Source organism: Rhinoderma darwinii, chromosome 4 (genome assembly GCF_050947455.1).
Source record: "Rhinoderma darwinii isolate aRhiDar2 chromosome 4, aRhiDar2.hap1, whole genome shotgun sequence".
In the NCBI taxonomy this organism is placed as follows: Eukaryota; Metazoa; Chordata; class Amphibia; order Anura; family Rhinodermatidae; genus Rhinoderma; species Rhinoderma darwinii.
Window position 1 is genome coordinate 360,218,546 of NC_134690.1, and position 22,188 is coordinate 360,240,733.

General features: G+C 40.8%; 1 protein-coding gene across 8 annotated transcripts in view; it reads right to left on the reverse strand.

The window, feature by feature from the left end:
- Positions 1-17,603: 17,603 nt before the first annotated feature.
- RTN4 (reticulon 4) overlaps positions 17,604-22,188 on the reverse strand; it is a 53,184-nt gene continuing 48,599 nt past the window's right edge. For all 8 annotated transcript variants that reach the window (XM_075863022.1, XM_075863021.1, XM_075863023.1 and 5 more), the window contains 5 exons: positions 21,771-21,909; positions 20,942-21,011; positions 19,542-19,588; positions 19,310-19,368; positions 17,604-18,716 (listed from right to left, as the gene is read on the reverse strand). In XM_075863022.1, the coding sequence (XP_075719137.1) occupies positions 18,674-18,716; positions 19,310-19,368; positions 19,542-19,588; positions 20,942-21,011; positions 21,771-21,909 (358 nt within the window). In that variant the 3' untranslated portion in view covers positions 17,604-18,673. The remainder of the gene's footprint in view (positions 18,717-19,309; positions 19,369-19,541; positions 19,589-20,941; positions 21,012-21,770; positions 21,910-22,188) is intronic.

Genomic DNA, 22,188 nt, shown 5'->3' on the forward strand with positions numbered 1-22,188 from the left:
GATATCTCGATAGAGAGATATAGATATCGCGATAGAGATATATCGCTATAGAGATATCGCGATATAGCAATAGAGATATCACAATAGAGAGATATCGCGATAGAGAGAGATCGCGATAGAGCGTTGTCACAATAGATATCGTGATATAGAGATATTGAGATATTGCAATATCGTGAAAGTGAGATATCGCGATAGAGAGATCACGATAGAGAGATGTCGCGATAGATAGCTATCGTGAAAGAGATATCGCGATAGAGAGATATCGCGATAGAGAGATATCGCAATAGAGAGATATTGCGATTGAGATATTGCGATATCACGATAGAGAGATATCGCGATCGGGAGATATTGCGATTGAGAGATATTGCGATATCACGATAGAGCTGTCGCGATAGAGATGTCGCGATAGAGAAATGTCACGGTAGAGAGATGTCGCGATAGAGAGATATTGCGATTGAGCGATATTGCGATATCACGATAGAGAGATGTCGCGATCGAGAGATGTCCCGGTAGAGATGTCGCGATAGAGAGATATCGCGATAGAGAGACATCGCGATAGAGATATTGCGATAGAGAGATATCGCGATAGAGAGACATCGCGATACAGAGACATCGCGATACAGAGATATTGCGATAGAGAGATATCGTGATTGAGAGATATCGCGATAGAGATATCGCGATAAAGAGATCGATATAGTGATCGAGAGATATCGCGATAGAGAGATGTTGCGTTAGAGATATTCATATATTGCGATCGTCAGATACCTCGATATCACGAAAGAGAGATGTCGCAATAGAGAGATGCCGCGATCGAGAGATGTCACGATAGGGAGATATCACGATAGAGAGATATTGCGAGAGACATAGCGATAGAGAAATAAAGATATCGCGATAGAGAGATAGAGATATCGCGATAGAGATATTGAGATAGAGAGATAGAGATTTGGCGACAGAGAGATATCGAGATAGAGAAATCGATATCAAGATAGAGAGATATCACGATAGAGAGATATCACAATATCGCAATAGAGATATATTGAGATAGAGATATCACGAGAGAGATAAATATTGCGATATAGATAGATATCGCGATAGAGATATCGAGAGATATTGCGATAGATAGATATCACGATAGAGATAGATATCGCGATAGAGATGTGTCGCAATAGAGAGATATCAGGATAGAGAGATGACGCGATCGAGAGATGTCACGCTAGGGTGATATCACGATAGAGAGATATAGAGATAGAGATATAGCGATAGAGACATCGCGATAGAGAGATATTGCGATAGAGAGATATATCGTGATAGAGAGTTATCGCGATAGAGAGAGATGTCGCGATAGAGAGATAGATATCGCGATAGAGAGATAGATATCGCGACAGAGAGATAGATATCGCGATAGAGAGATAGATATCGCGATAGAGAGATATCGCAATAGAGAGATATCGAAATGTCGCAATAGAGAGATGTCGCGATAGAGAGATGTCGCAATATAAATATATCACGATAAATAAATATCGTGATAGAGAGATAGATATCGCGAAATATAGAGAAATATTGCTATAGATAGATGTCGCGATAGAGAGGTGTCGCGATAGAGAGATATCAGGATAGAGAGACGTCGCTATAGAGACATCGATATATCGCGATCGAGAGATATCGCGATAACACGATAGAGAGATGTCGCGATAGAGAGATGTCGCGATCGAGAGATGTCACGCTAGGGAGATATCACTATAGAGCGATATTGCGAGAGATATAGCGATAGAGAGACATCACGATAGAGAGATATTGCGACAGAGAGATAGATATCGCGATAGATAGATATCCAGATGTCGCGATAGAGAGATCACAATATAAATATATCACGATAAAGGATAATCGAGATAGAGATCGTGATAGAGAAATATTGCGATAGTTAGATATCGCGATAGAAAGATAGGTGTCGCGATAGAGAGATATCAGGATAGAGAGATGTCGCGATAGAGAGATATTGCGATAACACAATAGAGATATCGTGATAGAGAGATAGAGATATCGCGATAGAGAGATAGAGATATTGCGATAGAGATATCGCGATAGAGATATCGCGATAGAGATATCGCGATAGAGAGATATCAAGATGTCGCAATAGATTTGGCAACAGAGAGATATCGAGATAGAGAGAGCGATATCACGAAAGAGAGATAGATATCGCGATAGAGAGATATCACAATATCGCAATAGAGATATATCGAGATAGAGATATCACTAGAGAGATAAATATTGCAATAGAGAGATAGATATCGCGATAGAGAGATATCGAGAGATATCGCAATAGATATCGCGATAGAGGTGTCGCAATAGAGAGATATCAGGATAGAGAGATGACGCGATCGAGAGATGTCACGCTAGGGAGATATCACGATAGAGAGATATTGTGAGAGAGATATAGCGATAGAGAGATATTGGGATAGAGAGATATATCGCGACAGAGAGGTATCACGATATAGAGAGATGTCACGATAGATAGATATCGCGATAGAGAGATAAATATCGCGATAGAGAGGTGTCGTGATAGAGATATCAGGATAGAGAGATGTCGCGATCAAGACATGTCAAGCTAGGGAGATATCACGATAGAGATATTGCGAGAGATATAGCGATAGAGAGACATCGCGATAGTGAGATATTGCGACAGAGAGATATTGCGATATCGCGATAGATAGATATCGCGATAGAGAGATATCGAGATGTCACAATAGAGAGATGTCGCGATAGAGAGATATCGCAATATAAATATATCACGATAAAGAGACATAGCGATAGAGATAGATATCGCGATAGACACAGAAATATCGCGATAGAGAGATAGATATCGCGATAGAGAGATAGATATCGCGATAGATATTGCGATAGAGAAATATATATCGTGATAGAGATAGATATCGTGATAGAGAGATAGATATCGCGATAGAGAGATAGATATCGCGATAGAGAGATATCAGGATAGAGATAGATATCGCGATAGAGAAATATCGCGATAGTTAGATATCGCGATAGAGAGATAGGTGTCGTGATAGAGAGATATCAGGATAGAGAGATGTCGCGATAGAGAGATATCGATATATCGCGATAGAGAGATATTGCGATAACACAATAGAGATATCGCGATAGAGAGATAGAGATATCGTGGTAGCGAGATAGAGATATCGCGATAGAGATAGATATTGCGATAGAGATATCAAGATATCGCAATAGAGATTTTGCGACAGAGATATCGAGATAGAGAGATCGATATCACGAAAGAGAGATAGATATCGCAATAGAGATATATCGAGATAGAGATATCACAAGAGAGATAAATATTGCAATAGAGATAGATATCGCGATAGAGAGATATCGCAAAAGATAGATATCACGATAGAGAGATAGATATCGTGATAGAGAGGTGTCGCAATAGAGAGATATCAGGATAGAGAGATGACGCGATCGAGAGATGTCACGCTAGGGAGATATCACGATAGAGAGATATTGTGAGAGAGATATAGCGATAGAGAGAGGTCGCGATAGATATCGCGATAGAGAGATAGATATCGCGATAGAGAGATATCGAAATGTCGCGATAGAGATGCCGTGATAGAGATGTCGCAATATAAATATATCACGATAAAGAGATAGATATCGAGATAGAGAGAGATCGCGATAGAGAGATGTCACGATAGAGATATACAGTGATGTAGCGACAGGGAGATCGCGATAGATATATACAGAGCTAGATATCGCGATAAAGAGATAGATATCGTGATAGAGATATCACGATATTGCTATAGAGAGCTATCGCGATATTGCGATAAATATCGCGATAAAGAGATATCGCGATAGAGAAATAGATATCACGATAGAGATCGCGATTGAGAGATATCAAGAGATCGCGATAGAGATGTCACGATAGAGATGTCGTGATAGAGAGATATTGAAATATCGCGATAGAGATATATATCGTGATAGAGAGATAGATATCGCGATAGAGAGATATCGCGAGAGAGATACCGCTATATCGCAATATAGAGAGATATCGCGATAGAGAGGAATCGCGATAGAGATGATATCGTGATAGGGATAGATATCGCGATAGAGATAGATATCGCGATAGAGAGATATCGCGATAGAGAAATCACGATAGAGAGAAATCGCAATAGAGAGATAGATATCGCGATAGAGTGATATCGCTATATCGCGATAGAGAGATATCGCAATAGAGATATTGCGATAGAGATATCGCAATAAAGAGATATCACGATAGGGAGATAACACGATAGAGATATTGCGATAGATATATCGCGATATCACAATATAGAGAGATATCACGATAGAGAGATAGATATCGTGATAGAGAGATAGATATCGCAATAGAGATATAGATATCGCGATAGAGAGAAAGATATGGTGATAGAGAGATATCATGATATCGCGATAGAGATATCATGATATCGCGGTAGAGATATCGCGATAGAGAGAAAGATATTGCGAGATATCGAGATATCACAATCGAGAGATTTTGCGATAGAGATAGACAGATATTGCGATAGAGAGATATCGCGATAAAGAGATATATATCGTGATAGAGAGATAGATATCGCGATAGAGAGATACCGCTATATCGCAATATAGAGAGATATCGCGATAGAGAGGAATCGCGATAGAGAGATGATATCGTGATAGGGATAGATATCGCGATAGAGATAGATATCGCGATAGAGAGATATCGCGATAGAGAGAAATCGCAATAGAGAGATAGATATCGCGATAGAGTGATATCGCTATATCGCGATAGAGAGATATTGCGATAGAGATATCGCAATAAAGAGATATCGCGATAGGGAGATAACACGATAGAAATATTGCGATAGATATATCGCGATATCACAATATAGAGAGATATCACGATAGAGAGATAGATATCGCGATAGAGAGATAGATATCACAATAGAGATATAGATATCGCGATAGAGAGAAAGATAAGGTGATAGAGAGATATCATGATATCGCGATAGAGAGATATCATGATATCGCGGTAGAGATATCGCGATAGAGAGAAAGATATTGCGATTGAGAGATATAGAGATATCACAATCGAGAGATTTTGCGATAGAGATAACAGATATTGCGATAGAGAGATATCGCGATAGAGATATCAAGATATCGCGATATCAAGATATCGCGATAGAGAGATATCGCGATATCGCGATAGAGAGATATCGCGATAGAGAGATATCGCGATAGAGAGATATCGCGATAGAGAAATGCCACGGCAGAGACATATATTGATATATCGCGATAGAGTGATATTGCCATAAAGAAATATTGCGATAGAGATGGATATCGCGATAGAGAGATATCAGAATATCGCGATAGAGAGATATTGTGATAGAGAGATAGCACGATAAAGAGATATCGCGATAGACATATAGATATAGCGATAGACATATAGATATCACGATAGAGCGATAGATATCGCGATAGAGGGATAGATATCGCGATAGATATTGCGATAGAGAGATTGCGATAGAGCGATATCGGGATATCGCGATAGAGATGTCACGATAGAGATGCCGTGATAGAGAGATATCGAAATATCGCGATAGAGAGATGTCACGATAGATAGATATCGCGATAGAGGGATATCGAGATAACGTAATAGAGATGTTGCGATAGAGAGATGCTGTGATAGAGATGTCACGATAGAGAGATATTGAGATATCACGATAGAGAGATAGATATCGCGATGGTGAGATAGATAACGTGATAAAGAGATAGATATCGTGATAGAGAGATATCACGATAGAGAGATATCGCTATATTGCAATATAGAGAGATATCGCGATAGAGAGATATCGCGATAGAGATATAGCGATAGAGATAGACAGATATTGCGATAGAGATATCGCGATAAAGAGATATCATGATAGAGAGATATCGAGATAACGCAAAAGAGATGTCGCGATAGAGAGATGCTGTGATAGAGATGTCACGATAGAGATGTCACAATAGAGAGATAGCTATCGCGATAGAGATAGATATTGCGATAGAGAGATATATCGTGATAGAGATAGATATTGTGATAGAGAGGTATAGCGATATAGAGATATTGCGATAAAGAGAAATCACGATAGAGAGAAATCGCGATAGAGATAGATATCGCGATAGAGAGATAGATATTGCAACAGAGATAGATATCACAATAGTGATATCGCTATATCACAATAGAGATATCGCGATAGAGAGATTGCAATATAGAGAGATATCACGACAGAGATATCGCGATAGAGAGATGTCACGATAGAGAGATGTCACGATAGGGAGATATCACGATAGATATATCGCGATATCACGATATAGAGATAACGCGATAGAGAGATAGATATTGTGATAGAGATAGATATCGCAATAGAGATCGATATCGCAATAGAGACATCGCGATAGTGATATTGCGATAGAGAGATATCGCGATAGAGATATAGCGATAGAGATAGACAGATATTGCGATAGAGATATCGCGATAAAGAGATATCATGATAGAGAGATATCGAGATAACGCAAAAGAGATGTCGCGATAGAGAGATGCTGTGATAGAGATGTCACGATAGAGATGTCACAATAGAGAGATAGCTATCGCGATAGAGATAGATATTGCGATAGAGAGATATATCGTGATAGAGATAGATATTGTGATAGAGAGGTATAGCGATATAGAGATATTGCGATAAAGAGAAATCACGATAGAGAGAAATCGCGATAGAGATAGATATCGCGATAGAGAGATAGATATTGCAACAGAGATAGATATCACAATAGTGATATCGCTATATCACAATAGAGATATCGCGATAGAGAGATTGCAATATAGAGAGATATCACGACAGAGATATCGCGATAGAGAGATGTCACGATAGAGAGATGTCACGATAGGGAGATATCACGATAGATATATCGCGATATCACGATATAGAGATAACGCGATAGAGAGATAGATATTGTGATAGAGATAGATATCGCAATAGAGATCGATATCGCAATAGAGACATCGCGATAGTGATATTGCGATAGAGAGATATCGCGATAGAGATATAGCGATAGAGATAGACAGATATTGCGATAGAGATATCGCGATAAAGAGATATCATGATAGAGAGATATCGAGATAACGCAAAAGAGATGTCGCGATAGAGAGATGCTGTGATAGAGATGTCACGATAGAGATGTCACAATAGAGAGATAGCTATCGCGATAGAGATAGATATTGCGATAGAGAGATATATCGTGATAGAGATAGATATTGTGATAGAGAGGTATAGCGATATAGAGATATTGCGATAAAGAGAAATCACGATAGAGAGAAATCGCGATAGAGATAGATATCGCGATAGAGAGATAGATATTGCAACAGAGATAGATATCACAATAGTGATATCGCTATATCACAATAGAGATATCGCGATAGAGAGATTGCAATATAGAGAGATATCACGACAGAGATATCGCGATAGAGAGATGTCACGATAGAGAGATGTCACGATAGGGAGATATCACGATAGATATATCGCGATATCACGATATAGAGATAACGCGATAGAGAGATAGATATTGTGATAGAGATAGATATCGCAATAGAGATCGATATCGCAATAGAGACATCGCGATAGTGATATTGCGATAGAGAGATATCGCGATATCACGATAGAGATATCACTATATCGCGATATCACGATAGAGATATCACTATATCGCGATAGAGATATCACGATAGAGATATCACAATATTGCGATAGAGAGATATCACAATAGAGAGATATCGCGATAGAGAGATATAGCGATAAAGATACACCGTGTTCCAAATTATTATGCTAATATTATTTTTCGCTGATTTTCCTAAATAGTCGATGCAAATGACAGTCAGTATAATCTTCTAGCCATCAACCGTTGGAGTATAATGCAAATTTTATTGAACAAATCTAATGATAACAGATTTTATTTTAGAAGTAAAAAACTCAAAATGCACTGTTTCAAATTATTATGCACAACAGAGATCAAAACATTTTAAAGGTTGTAAAGAGAACTAAAATGGTAATTTGTTGAATTTGCAGCATCAGGAGGTCACATTTACAGAAATCAAAAGCTCTTTCAATAAAAAAAAAAACTTAACAGGCCAAGTTCCATGTTAACATAGGACCCCTTCTTTGATATCACCTTCACAATTCTTGCATCCATTGAATTTGTGAGTATTTGGACAGTTTCTGCTTGAATATCTTTGCAGGATGTCAGAATAGCCTCCGAGAGCTTCTGTTTTGATGTGAACTGCCTCCCACCCTCATAGATATTTTGCTTGAGGATGCTCCAAAGGTTCTCAATAGGGTTGAGGTCAAGGAAACATGGGGGCCACACCATGAGTTTCTCTCTTTTAATGCCCATAGCAGCCAATGACACAGAGGTATTCTTTGCAGCATGAGATGGTGCATTGTCATGCATGAAGATAATTTTGCTACGGAAGGCACGGTTCTTCTTTTTGTACCACGGAAGAAAGTGGTCAGTCATAAACTCTACGTACTTTGAGGAGGTCATTTTCACACCGTTATGGACCCTAAAGGGGCCTACCAGCTCTCTCCCCATGATTCCAGCCCAAACCATGACTCCGCCACCTCCTTGCTGACGTCGCAGCCTTGTTGGGACATGGTGGCCATTCACCAACCATCCACTACTCCATCCATCTGGACCAGCCAGGGTTGCACGGCACTCATCAGTAAACAACACGGTTTGAAAATTAGTCTTCATGTATTTCTGAGCCCACTGCAACCATTTCTGCTTGTGAGCATTGTTTAGCGCTGGCCGAATAGCTTTATGCACACTTGCAAACCTCTGGAGGATCCTACACCTTGAGGTTCGCGGGACTCCAGAGGCACCAGCGGTTTCAAATACCTGTTTGCTGCTTTGCAATGGCATTTTAGCAGCTGCTCTCCTAATCCTATTAATTTGTCTGGCAGAAACCTTCCTCATTATGCCTTTATCTGAACCCGTCTGTGCTCTGAATCAGCCACAAATCTTTTCACAGTACGATGATCACGCTTAAGTTTTCTTGAAATATCCAATGCTTTCATACCTTGTCCAAGGTATTGCACTATTTCACGCTTTTCGGCAGCAGAGAGATCCTTTTTCTTTCCCATATTGCTTGAAACCTGTGGCCTGCTATATAATGTGGAACGTAGTTTTCCTTTGATTGGGCACACCTGGCAAACTAATTATCACAGGTGTCTGAGATTGATTACAATGATCCAAAGAGCCCTAAGACACAATAACATCCATGAGTTTAATTGAAAAACTAATAATTGAATGTTTATGACACTTAAATCTAATGTGCATAATAATTTGGAACACGGTGTAGTTGTATCTGTATCAGCCCATTCCCCTTTTTCACCACTAGATGTAACCATTGTCCTTTATTGCAACATGAGTACTATTACATATTCATTTACTTTTATTATTTCAATATTTATTATATTTACTTAACTGGTCGTTATCAGCTGCTGTTTGGTTCTATTGTTCCTTCACTTCACCGTGCTGTATTGAATCATCATGCGAACGGTGCGCAAGCTGTGTACGCTTGTACTGTCAGCGCTCGTCTCCTCCCCTTATGCATCACGTGCGCATACGTGAGCCGGGGACGCGGATGTAGCGAGTCTTCTTAATAGTGTCGTCCAGCGGTGAGTATTGTCTCCCCCCCCCCCCCCCACTGTTTTTTTTATGTACATCTATCACATCACCAATGAGTATAACATGTTTTCTCCACATCACCAATGCACACATTGTTTGTTAAAGGGCTCTCTGCGTAGACGCCCACCATGCACTTTAGATGTTAAACTAAAATTTTGATTACTTTATTTGTATCACCTGTCCTGAGCTTATGCTAATTCACTAATTATACCACTATACTGGGCTATATAAACCCACCTTAGATGGTCGGTCATTGCTTGACAAAGATCCTCCCATTGAGACAGATCGAACCGTTGCCTGCCTGTGGGGTGAATAAAGCACATCACCTTTTCTCACCAATTTCCTTGGAGTGCTGTCTCTTCATTTGAATTTTTGTATTGACAACTCAGCCCAGGAGGTTTGCACTCACGGCTGTAGCTGTGCTGCTTTCTCTTTTTTTCCATTAGAGATATCGATATATATATATATATATATATATATATAGCGATAAGATTCACACAGCCTTTAAGTTTTCAATATTCCCTATTCCGATGCCTTATTTGCAGGTTTTGGCAGAGCGTCCTGTGCACTACACGACACCAAACCATAACCTTATATTTAAAAGTAGCCAAACATTGTCCTCATTATAGCAACCATCATTCTGTCAATATATTGTCGAGTGTATTGTGAGGATGATTGCCTAACAAAATAACAGGTAAAAAACTGCAGGACACTAGATTATATATAGAATATTTTTCAGAAGTAAATTATAAACATATTATAAGTAGCAGAATTTTTAATTCTGTGGAAAGCCATCCCAATAGAAGCACACACCATTCTTATTTGTAGTTTGTTATAGTTGCAGGACGGACACACACGGACACACACACACACACACACACACACACACACACACACACTACAGGCTTCCAGCAGTTCTGGAAGAAGTTCTTTTTCTAAAGTCCAGCCAAAAAAAAGGTATTTGAAAAAGTCAACACGGTATTAGAGGGGTATCGGGAGAAGAATATGAGGAAAAGCAAACACTTTTCCCTTGACACCTAAAAATAACTTCGACACCGGGAACAGCTAGTCAAAGAACCTTGGGCTCTAGATATCAGAGTGGGACAATGGATAGAACTTAAAAAAAAAAAGGCACAGATGTGACTCCACCCTTAGGCTGGGTTCACACGAGCATGTTACGTCCGTAATGGACGGAACGTATTTCTGCCGCAAGTCCCGGACCGAACACACTGCTGGGAGCCGGGCTCCTAGCATCATAGTTATGTACGATGCTAGGAGTCCCTGCCTCGCTGCAGGACAACTGTCCCGTACTGTAATCATGTTTTCAGTACCGGACAGTAGTTCCACTGAGAGTCAGGGACTCCTAGCATCGTACATAACTATGATACTAGGAGCCCGGCTCCCAGCAGTGTGTTCGGTCCGGGACTTGCAGCCAAAATACGTTCCGTCCATTACGGACGTAACATGCTCATGTGAACCCAGCCTTACGCAATATCCTGGCTGAAGAAAGGTCAGATTCTATTTTGTGGTCCTCTTGGTCCCAAAACCAGGAAGTACCCTGGAGAACTATATTAGACCTCCACCTGTCTCAAAGTAGGACCTGGTACAAATAGCCACCAGGAAATTGTACTTTCTTCCAGACTCCGAGAGACTACATATGCGAGACCTTTGCCGATGTCTGGAGATATTTGTGAAAAGAACCTAAGAGGTCAGGGAAGACAATCTGTCACTTTCCAACCTTTTATTCTTCCCAGCGGAAGAAACGAACAATCATGAGATTGATCAAAGCTCATTACAGGCTGGATATTTAGGATTCCTATGAAGCAGCCTTTGTGAAGTGTCCTGGCTCCATCCTTGCTAGCAAGATCATTTTAGGGAGGTTTAAGCTATATCCCAATTATAAGTGCCACTGCAGGACATATTGTGCACGTGTGTTAGAGGGGAAGATGTAGTCCGGTTTACTCCAACAAAATGGTGCCTTGCACATGACACTTTGTGACATAAAATCATTTTGTTTGTATCATGATGTGCCCTGTATTTAAGAACACATTGTGACATTTATATAACAAGTATAATTCAGTTGTGACATCATGCGGTGCCTGTGCTGGAGTACACCTAGTAACCTCATGATGACATCACAATGTTGCAGGAATTCCATGGGCTCAAAGTTTAGATTGGGAGATAAATAAACTGAGGCAGAGCAGAGAGGTCATCTCTCCCAGATTTCTATCCTTGAGCTATATGCAGTGCTGGAAAAGAAGTCAAAATTCCTAAGGCTACACGTCTCTTAGGCCTGATTCAGACGGCAGTGTTTTGGTCCGTATTTGGAAGGCAAAACCAGGAGTAGGTCCAAGAAACCGCAGACGTGTCAATCTTTCTCTGTGTAGGTTTCACTCATGGCCAATACTGACCAAAATATTGCCATCTCAACAAAGCCTTACTGACAAGACAGGTCACTTGCCCTACAACTGCTATGACATCAGTAGTGTCTCCAGCAGGAGAGAGTTACTGATTTACCCATTTACTGATAAAATTGTATTAGGAGATCCTTAACCCCTTGAGTACCCAGCTCATTTTGGCCTTGAGGACCAGACCCATTTTTTCAAATCTGACATGTATCACTTTGTGGTAATAACTCCGGAATGCTTTTACCTATCCAATTGATTCCGAGATTGTTTTCTCGTGACATATTGTACTTTAGTTTAGTGCAAAAATTTGGTCGATAAATTAATTGCTTATTTGTGAAAAACACCAACATTTAGCGAAAATATGAAGAAATTATGATTTTTCCAATTTTAAATGCATCTGCTTGTAAAACAGATGGTAATACCACACAAAAGAGTTACCAATTAACATCTCCCATATGTCTATTTTATGTTTGCATCGTTTTTTGAACATCCTTTTATTTTTCTATGACCTCACAAGGCTTAGAACTTTAGCAGCAATTTCTCATATTTTTAAGAAAATTTCAAAAAGCGATTTTTTCAGGGACCAGTTCAGTTCTGAAATGGTTTTGAGTGCCCTATATATTAGAAACCCCCATAAAACACCCCATTTTGAAAACTGCACCCCTCAAAGTATCCAAAACAGCACTCAGAAAGTGTTTCAACCCTTTAGGTGTTTTACAGGAATTGAAGGAAAGTAGAGCTGAAATTTTAAAATGTCATTTTTTTTTTACAAAATTCATATGTAATACATTTTCTTCGGTACCACAGAAGGTTTTACCAGAGAAACGCAACTCAATATTTCTCCAGTTTTTAGAAATATCCCACATGTGGCCCTAGTGCGGTGATGGACTGAAACACAGGCCTCAGAAGCAAAGGAGCACCTCTTGGATTTTGGGGCCTCCTTTTTTCAGAATATATTTTAGGCACCATGTCAGGTTTGAAGAGGTCTTGTGGTGCCAAAACAGTGGAAACCCCCAAAAGTGACCCCCATTTTTTTAAACTACACCCCTCAGGGAATTTATCTAGGGGTATAGTTAGCATTTTGACCCCACAGGTATTTTGCTATATTTTCTGGAGTTAGTCTGTGAAAATGAAAATCTACTTTTTTTCTGGAAAAAACGTAAAAATTTCTAATTTTTGCAAGAAATAAAGGAGAGAAAGCACCCCAACATTTGTAAAGCAATTTCTCGCAATTACGGAAATACCCCATATGTGGTAATAAACTGCTGTTTGGACCCACAGCAGGGCTCAGAAGGGAAGGAGCGCCATTTGGATTTTGGAGCTCTGATTTTACTGGAATGGTTTTCAGTGCCGCGTCACGTTTGCAACGCCCTGGAGGGACCTAAACAGTGGAATCCCCCCAAAAGTGACGCCATTTTGGAAACTATACCCCTCAAGGAATTTTTCTAGTGGTATAGTTATCATTTTGACCCCACAGGTTTTTTGCTGAATTTATTGGAATTAGTCTGAAGATGAAAAGAGACTTTTTTTTGGAAAAAACACAGAATTTTCTAATTTTTATAAGGAATAAAGGAGAAAAAGCACCTCAACATTTGTAAAGCAATTTCTCCTGATTACGGAAATACCCCATTATGTGGTAATAAACTGCTGTTTGGACCCATGGCAGGGCTCAGAAGGGACGGAGCACCATTTGGATTTTGTAGCTCAGATTTTGCTGAATTGGTTTCTGGGGGCCATGTCGCATTTGCAGAGTCCCTGAAGTACCAGTACAGTAGAAATTCCCCAGATGTGATCCCAATTTGGAGACTATACCCCTGAAAGAATTAAATTAGAGGTGTAGTGAGCATTTTGAGCCCTCAGGTGTTTTATAGATTTTATTAGAATTGGTCCGTGAAAATGAAAACATTTTTTTTTCCAATAACCTGTAGCTTTAGCGCAGAATTTTTCATTTCCACAAGGAATACAGGAGAATAGACACCCCAAAATGTGTTACACAATTTCTCCTGATTACGGAAATACCCCATATGTGGTTGTAAACGGCTATTTGGACATACGGCAAGGGTCTAAACGGAAAAAGTGCAATTTCGTTTTTGGAGTGGAGATTTTACAAAATTTGTTTTTGACGCCATGTTGCATTGCGCTGAGGTACGAGTACAGTGAAAACTCCCGAGAAGTGACCCCATTTAGGAAACTACACCCCTCAAGGAATTCATCTAGAAGTGTAGTGAGCATTTTGACCCCCAAAGGTTTTACAGAAATTAGTGCACAGTGGATGTTGCAGATTGACATTTTCCACATATATGCTATTTCAGTGCCCAATGTGTTGGGCCCAGCTTGTACCACTGGAGACATACGCCCCATAAATTGTTAAGCGGTTCTCCAGAGTACGGTAATACCCCATATGTGGTCATGAACCGCTGTTTGGGCACACTGCCAGGCCCAGAAGGAGCTCCATTTGGCTTTTGGAGCGCAGATTTTGCTTGGTAGTAGTTTTGTTTAGTGTTTTACTGGTGTTTCAGTTTATAATGTGGGGGCATATGTAATCTGTGCGGAGTACATACATTTTTTGCGTGACACACTGTCGTTTTTATTGGTACCATGTTTGGCTACGCGCGACTTTTTGATCACTTTTTATTCCATTTTTTTGGAAACAACGTGACCAAAAAAGGAAATTCTGCCATTGTTTTTTATGGTATTTTTTTTACGGTGTTCACCGTGCGGGATAAATAATATGATATTTTTTTAGGTCAGGCCGATACGAACGTGGCGATACCTATTATGTCTAGTTTTTGTCTTTTTTTCATTTTTTTTCTAATTAGAAAGGGCTTGATCAGGGAAACAAGGCGATTGTTTTTATTACGTAAAACTTGTATTTATTTATTTATCTTAGGCCTCATGCACACGACCGTGTTTTTGCGGCCGCAATACCCCCGAAAATCCACGGGAGAATTGCGGCCCCATTCTTTTCTATAGGGCCGTGCACACGACCGTAGTTTTTGCGGTCCGTGCACGGCCCGGGAGCCCGGACCGCAGAAAGAACGGGAATGTCTTATTACGGCCCGGTTCTGCGGTCTGGGCTCATTGAAAACAATGGCCGCGGCCATGTGCATGTGCGGGCGGCCTGCGGCTGACAGTCCGCAGCCGGCCGACCCGAAAATCACGGCCGTGCACACGGCTACGGTCGTGTGCATGAGGCCTAAAACTTTTTTTTTACTTTTTATTTTACACATACTAGGGGACTGGAAGATCTGATCTTCTGATCCCCTGTACAATACACGACACTACTTCTGTATGTACTGATGTAGTGCAGTGTATTGTAACTGTCACTTTACAACTGACAGTTGAGCCTATTACGTCCTGCCTTGGGCAGGATCTAATAGGCTCCCGTACCTGGCAACCAGGAAGCCGTTGCTAGGCTTCCTGGTTGCCGTTGCAACCATCAGAACCCCGCGATTTTTCGCGGGGGGGGGGGGGGGGGGGGGTGGAGTCAATGGGGTGCAGTATCAATCACTTAAATGCCGCTGTCGCTATTGACAGCGGCATTTAAGGGGTTAAACTACAGCGATCGGAGAGGACAGTGATCGCTGTAGTTGCAGTGGGATGTCGGCTGTATATTACAGCCGACATCCGATGAAGATGGAGCGAGCACAGCTCCTGTGCCCGCTTCATCCTCAGGGCGTTACTATACGCCCATTTTCGGGAAGGGGTTAATAAAGTGTTTTTTTTTTTACACCGCTTTCTCTGATCTCCTCACGTATCTCACAGAAGTGAGGAGATCAGAGAAAGTGACAGGAGCTTTCTCCTGCAGGCGACGTCACAGACGGCTGTGATTGGTCAGTCTTCAGAGACTGACCAATCACAGCAATCGCCGGTATTGGGGACTGCTAATTGGTCCCCAGGCCGGTAGCAGAGACGGTTAGCTGTCAATGACAGCTGCCGCCGCTGTTCTGTCACTATGTGATTTCACATAGTGACAGTTTATTCCTGCGCCGTAATAGTACGTCGAAGGTACGCTGGATTAAGCGGCCAGCGACGTACTATTACGTCGAAGGTACGCAAGGGGTTAATTCCATGGTGAAACTATACTTTGAGATTGTGGGAAGTACCTCTTGAAACCAAAGTTTATTCATGAAATGCTCTGCACAGATCGAAGAATTTATTGTAGCTACTAGTTATTATGATCTATACTTATATAGGGTACCATATGTTGTGACACATACCAAGGTTCTGTTCATATCTGTGTTGGAGCCATAGTTTCAGCTTCCATCACATTTGACAGGGGGGGGGGGCGGCTTTGTTAGATTTGTCTACCTACAATAAGCCGATCACAGGCTGTCTTACTGCTGGGACCAACCAGCTGCCGACTAATATATATAGGGGACCAGGCAGCAATTGTTTAATTGCCCTGCAGCGCCACCTTAATTAAAGAGACTCTGTCACCACATTATAAGTGCCCTGTCTCCTATATAAGGAGATGCGCGCTGTAATGTAGGCGACAGTAATGCTTTTTATTTCGAAAAAAATGATCTATTTTCACAACGTTAGGAGCGATTTTGGTTTATGCTAATGAGCTTTCTTAATGCCCAAGTGGGCGTATTTTTACTTTTGACCAAGTGGGCGTTGTACAGAGGAGTGTATGACGCTGACCAAAGTAAAAATACGCCCACTTGGGCATTAAGAAAGCTCATTAGCATAAACCAAAATCTCTCCTAACGTTGTGAAAATAGATCGTTTTTTTAAATAAAAAGCATTACTGTCACCTACATTACAGCGCCCATCTCCTTATGTAGGAGACAGGGCACTTATAATGTGGTGACAGAGCCTCTTTAAGTAAAAGAATTACACATTTCCCATTAAAATCAATTGACTTCTTGTGTATTGTTCGAACATGTCAGGTCCTCCAGAGAAAAGGAAACTCACCACTCTCCATTCTGGCTAACAGACAAGTGTTATGAACGTAAGAGCTGCCTCTACGGATATAGAATTCCATAATAGTGTATTTTATCATGGTTATTATAAACAGGACAACCTCTTCAAAGGGAATGGATGGCTTACAGGCATCAGATTAGAAAAATTAAAAACCGGTTTAGTTTGGAGCAAAGATGGTTTAGGAGAGCGTTAGGCACTGTATTTCAGCCATACAAAAATTCTCAGCCTCTGTTCACGTTATTTCTCACGCTCCCAATGCATACACCAAACGTGTCCATAGGGCTCCATGCACTCTGTGTATGCCAAAAGTGTAAATTTTTGGCATATGCCGAGCCAGACTGCAGATTATTATTTATTTTTTTAGCTATATAGGAAAGCGTAGTATTTAGTGCTTTCCTATATGGGTAAACTCGTTACATACAACTCTGATCGAAAAAAATAATAATAATTAACTAGATGTGAACAAAGCCCAATATGCACGATATTGGAGCGAAAAAACAAACCAAAATCCTGTAGTAAGTTTAAACAAGTTAAGGTCTACAAGCTTTATTGTTACTTGTTTTTCTTTTGTTTTTACATACAGTATCACATTGCATTCCATAGACTTGCTTCAGCACATTCCTGTAGCAGTGAAACACGTCACGTTTTTGTTTTTTGCAACACGTTTGACTTTTCCCCCAAACAAATTTGCAGCGTTTAGCACTCGGTCCACAGAAAGTTCAAGTCACCGTAAATGTGTTTGCGCAAAAACTCAACTACTGAGCATTAAACGTGTACGTTCCTAAACTGGTATACATGACTTAATAGTTCATTAAACAGACACTAGTGTTTCTAGCGGTAGGATTTCCATTAAGTGTATGTGCTATTGAGCTAGAAGTTAGAATGTCATTGGTTTTCTTCTTCTAAAAAAAAAAAAAATGTTTAATTAAAAATAATGGAAAGCACTGCGGGAGCGACTGACAGAGCTATGCTCTCGGAGAACACTATAGATATTGGCAATTGATAAAACAGTAAAATCACGAGATATAGCTACCATACCGAACAGAAGTCGTGACGTTTCTTTAGGTACGATCACAAGGGATTTGCTTTGTAGCAGGTTCAGTGCTGGGAGGGCTTAAAATGCAGAGCGCTATGCACCGGCGCCCAATCTACACTGAAGCAAATCTCGACTTGCTGTTCATACACAGTGCAAGAACTTGTTAACATTATGCCCATGAAAGCTTAGTAAGTCTACTTCTGAAGCACAATATACAGCATGCTAGAAAAGAAATAGAGTTCTGTATTAAACAGTGCTTCACACAGGAGAAACAGAAAAAAAGTTTCAAACCCTTACATAGCAGCTTACAATACTTAGAATGAAACACATGGCAGTAAAACAATAGTTTCTTCCTTAAACACTGCGTTGCAAAAAGGAGTGAGGAGGAAAAAAACAACAAGACAAAAACAAAAATGTAGAAATCTGGGAAATTGCACTGCAATGTCAAGGCTGGTCTTCCCTGACCCACCCCGTGTAATCCAAATACACAGCGCTCAAATTCCGAGGCTCCTATTGGTATCTGCGGCAAACTTGATTTGTTTAGTAGCGGTTATTCGGATTTGCGTTTCAGTCCAGGGATTTTAGAAAGGATCCTATAGAAAAGGAACAATGGTGAGATTAGTATGTACTGAACCTAAGTAATAGGCTGAGTGAATTGTGATGGTTCAGGAACGTATACATTTACGAGAACTCGGTGCTAATGCTAATGGGGCTTCCTCCTCCCAAGTCTCATCTGCCCCCACAGCTATCTGGGCAGAGCAGGAAGTGGCACCCTGCCCCAGCTATCTCCGGCCAGGGCAGGACTCCCATAGTAATGCTTTCAGCCTATTAACTGGAAGCTGCAGCACTAAAGAAGTGTCAGCGGTCCACTCAAAACAACCAATCCGCTGCCTGTCTACTGACTGCTAATGGCATGGCAAACCACTGCGAGTAGAAAGCTGTCTCATTGGCTGGAACTTATCCAGCAAGCACGGATAATGCTGTGGCGCATCTCTCCCCCTACAGCTCAACATTCAGTCCCAAGCATGGAAATCCACGAGGGTCATTTTAAAGCAAATACCTTTACATGCAAAATTGACATCTGTAGAGGAGATCGTGACATTGACACCGTACAATATTAGACAATTATTTCCACACGTTTCTTGCAATACTCTGCAATGTCGCTTGGGTATTAAAAAATACTTACAAGTCTGATGTATTTTTAACATTCTTGTTTATGAGTGATAAGTAGTGATCAACTTGAGTCTGTAAGGGAAAGAAGTAAATGGGTTTCATTATTTTATTCTAGTAAGGTCAGTAGTTCTCCAACTCCAGGGCTAGGGAATATTGTGACAGGCTTTCTAGTACGGCTTCCATACAAATTGTATTAAAACTAATTGCAAGAGCACTGATCACTAAAAGGCGCTGCATCTGCTTACCTGATGTCTCTCATAAATAACTGGAATACTGAACAAAGAAATCAGTGCTGAAAAACAAAAGAAAGCAAATGAAAGGCTGAATGGAATCAGTTTTTTTCTGATTTGTATCACAGTCCGGGTCTGGGACCTTTACTAATTCTGGACCACCCGCTTTATGAACTTCTAGACATCAGGCTTCACCGATGCTTTCAAGTCATGCCTGGGCAGTTTATTAAAGGGGATATGCCATAATTGTCTGATCGGTGGGAATCCCACTTATGGGTAGCCTGTCCCTTAAAAGAAAAAGGTACCCATGACCCCATATCTGGCTGATGGGGTCCTTGCTGCACCCAGGATCAGGGGAGTCACTTAAAGAGGCTCTGTCACCAGATTTTGCAACCCCTATCTCCTATTGCAGCAGATAGGCGCTGCAATGTAGATAAGAGTACCGCTTTTTTTTGTTTTTTTTAAAACAAGCATTTTTGGCCAAGTTATGACCATTTTTATATTTATGCAAATGAGGCTTGCAAAAGTACAACTGGGCGTGTTTAAAGTTATGTACAAAGGGCGTGTATTGTGTGTTACATCTGGGCGTTTTTACTTCTTTTACTAGCTGGGCGTTGTGAATGGGAGTGTATGATGCTGACGAATCAGCATCATCCACTTCTGTTCGTTAACACCCAGCTTCTGGCAGTGCAAAGACACAGCGTGTTCTCTAGAGATCACGCTGTGACGTCACTCACTTCCTGCCCCAGGTCCTGCATCGTGTCGGCCACATCGGCACCAGAGGCTACAGTTGATTCTGCAGCAGCGTTTGCAGGTAAGTAGCTACATCGACTTACCTGCAAACGCCGATGCTGCTGCAGAATCAAATGTAGCCTCTGGTGCCGATGTGTCCTCGCTCGTCCGACACGATGCAGGACCTGGGGAAGTGACGTCACAGCAGGATCTCTCGAGAACACGCTTTGTGTCTGTGAACTGCCAGAAGCTGGGTGGTAACGAAGAGAAGTGGATGATGATGATTCGTCAGCATCATACACTTCTAGTTACAACGCCCAGCTAGTAAAAGAAGTAAAAACGCCCAGATGTAACGAACACAATACACGCCCACTTGGACATAACTTTAAACACGCCCAGTTGTACTTTTGCAAGCCTCATTTGCATAAATATAAAAATGGTCATAACTTGGCCAAAAATGCTCGTTTTAAAAACAAAACAAAACGTTACTCTTATCTACATTGCAGCAATACGAGATAGGGGTTGCAAAATCTGGTGACAGAGCCTCTTTAATGCAAATAAACCTTGAAACACTCTGGAGGAAAATATTTTTACCACATAACTTTACAATTGTCTTTTTTACAAAATATACCGATGTTTTAAAAGTGACTACTGCATTATCATTGGAGAAATATAATACTCACCCAGGATCAGTAAGGTCAAGCCGTTGAACAAGGCACCAATATAGGTGAATACCCACATCAGCACTGCAAACTGAACATTAGAGAACGGTTACCATCGTACAACAAACAAATCGTCCAGTAAGTAAAATAGTTTCTGCTCATACGTGAGAAGAGTTTTATTGTGACAAAGGCCACAGAGTGTCACCCATATAAAAGTTGCTGCTGAGAAGCCAAAAGGTTTAGTGACCTTTAAGTAAAACTTGAGAACATGATTGCACACACTTGACAGTCTGCAAAGTCACTTCTAGAGACCGGCATAGGCCACGGCTGCATAGGGTTACATACGAGCTGCTAGGAATAGGCACTGCAGTCTGGAGACTGCCCACATGCCACCATGTCCTCAAGTTACAGGCCAAGGCAGACGGTCGTTCATATCACTGCTCCTCCAGTCACTATTGTCATAGACAAACGTCCCTGCCATTATCTGCATTCCTGACTTGCATTAACGCTCCAGTTACACGGTCTTCGCTTTAGACATACACAAAAAAATTCACCTCCGCTATATGAAGACTGCAGCTTGTAGCGACAGCAAAAACGAGACTATTCGGGTGAATTTATTGGTGACCGGTTTTCGAGCAGATTTTTCGGCAACTGAATTTGTTTCATTCATCTGAATGGGGTTGTTACTGCAGCAAGCAATTGGATTTCTGCTAGATCTATCCAGATGAATGGAACGGATATTGAGTTGCAGAAATTCTTGCAGCGTGTGAATCCTCTTTTATAGAACTGCACATAGTGCAATTCCCTAACATTTTAAATACACCTATGTAGAACATTTATAAACACATACCTTCAGCGAGTCAACCAAATCCTCCACTAGGAAGAGGCGCCTCAGCTCCTTGATCGTGCAGTTAACGTGCGATAGGGCGACGTTGCAATACTTCTGAACAAGGTCTTCAGACACTGCGAAGTTGGAATCTAAACAGGCTCTAGACAAAAGCAGAGGGGACAGGATTACTAAAAAAAAAAAAAAAAAAAAAATATATAGAACACCTAACGTAAATACTACGGCTACTCGATTAGTTCTCACCGATATATTAATAAAATGCATTGCCTGAGTGCTGATCTTGGGGACCACAAGTGGAAGGAGGTAAAACTCTTAGAGATCTATGTACATACTGAACACAACTCGTTATATTCAATTCAATCTTTTAGAGATGCTCACAGATCAACCATCACATTAAAATTATCTGCGTGTGGTTGTTTAG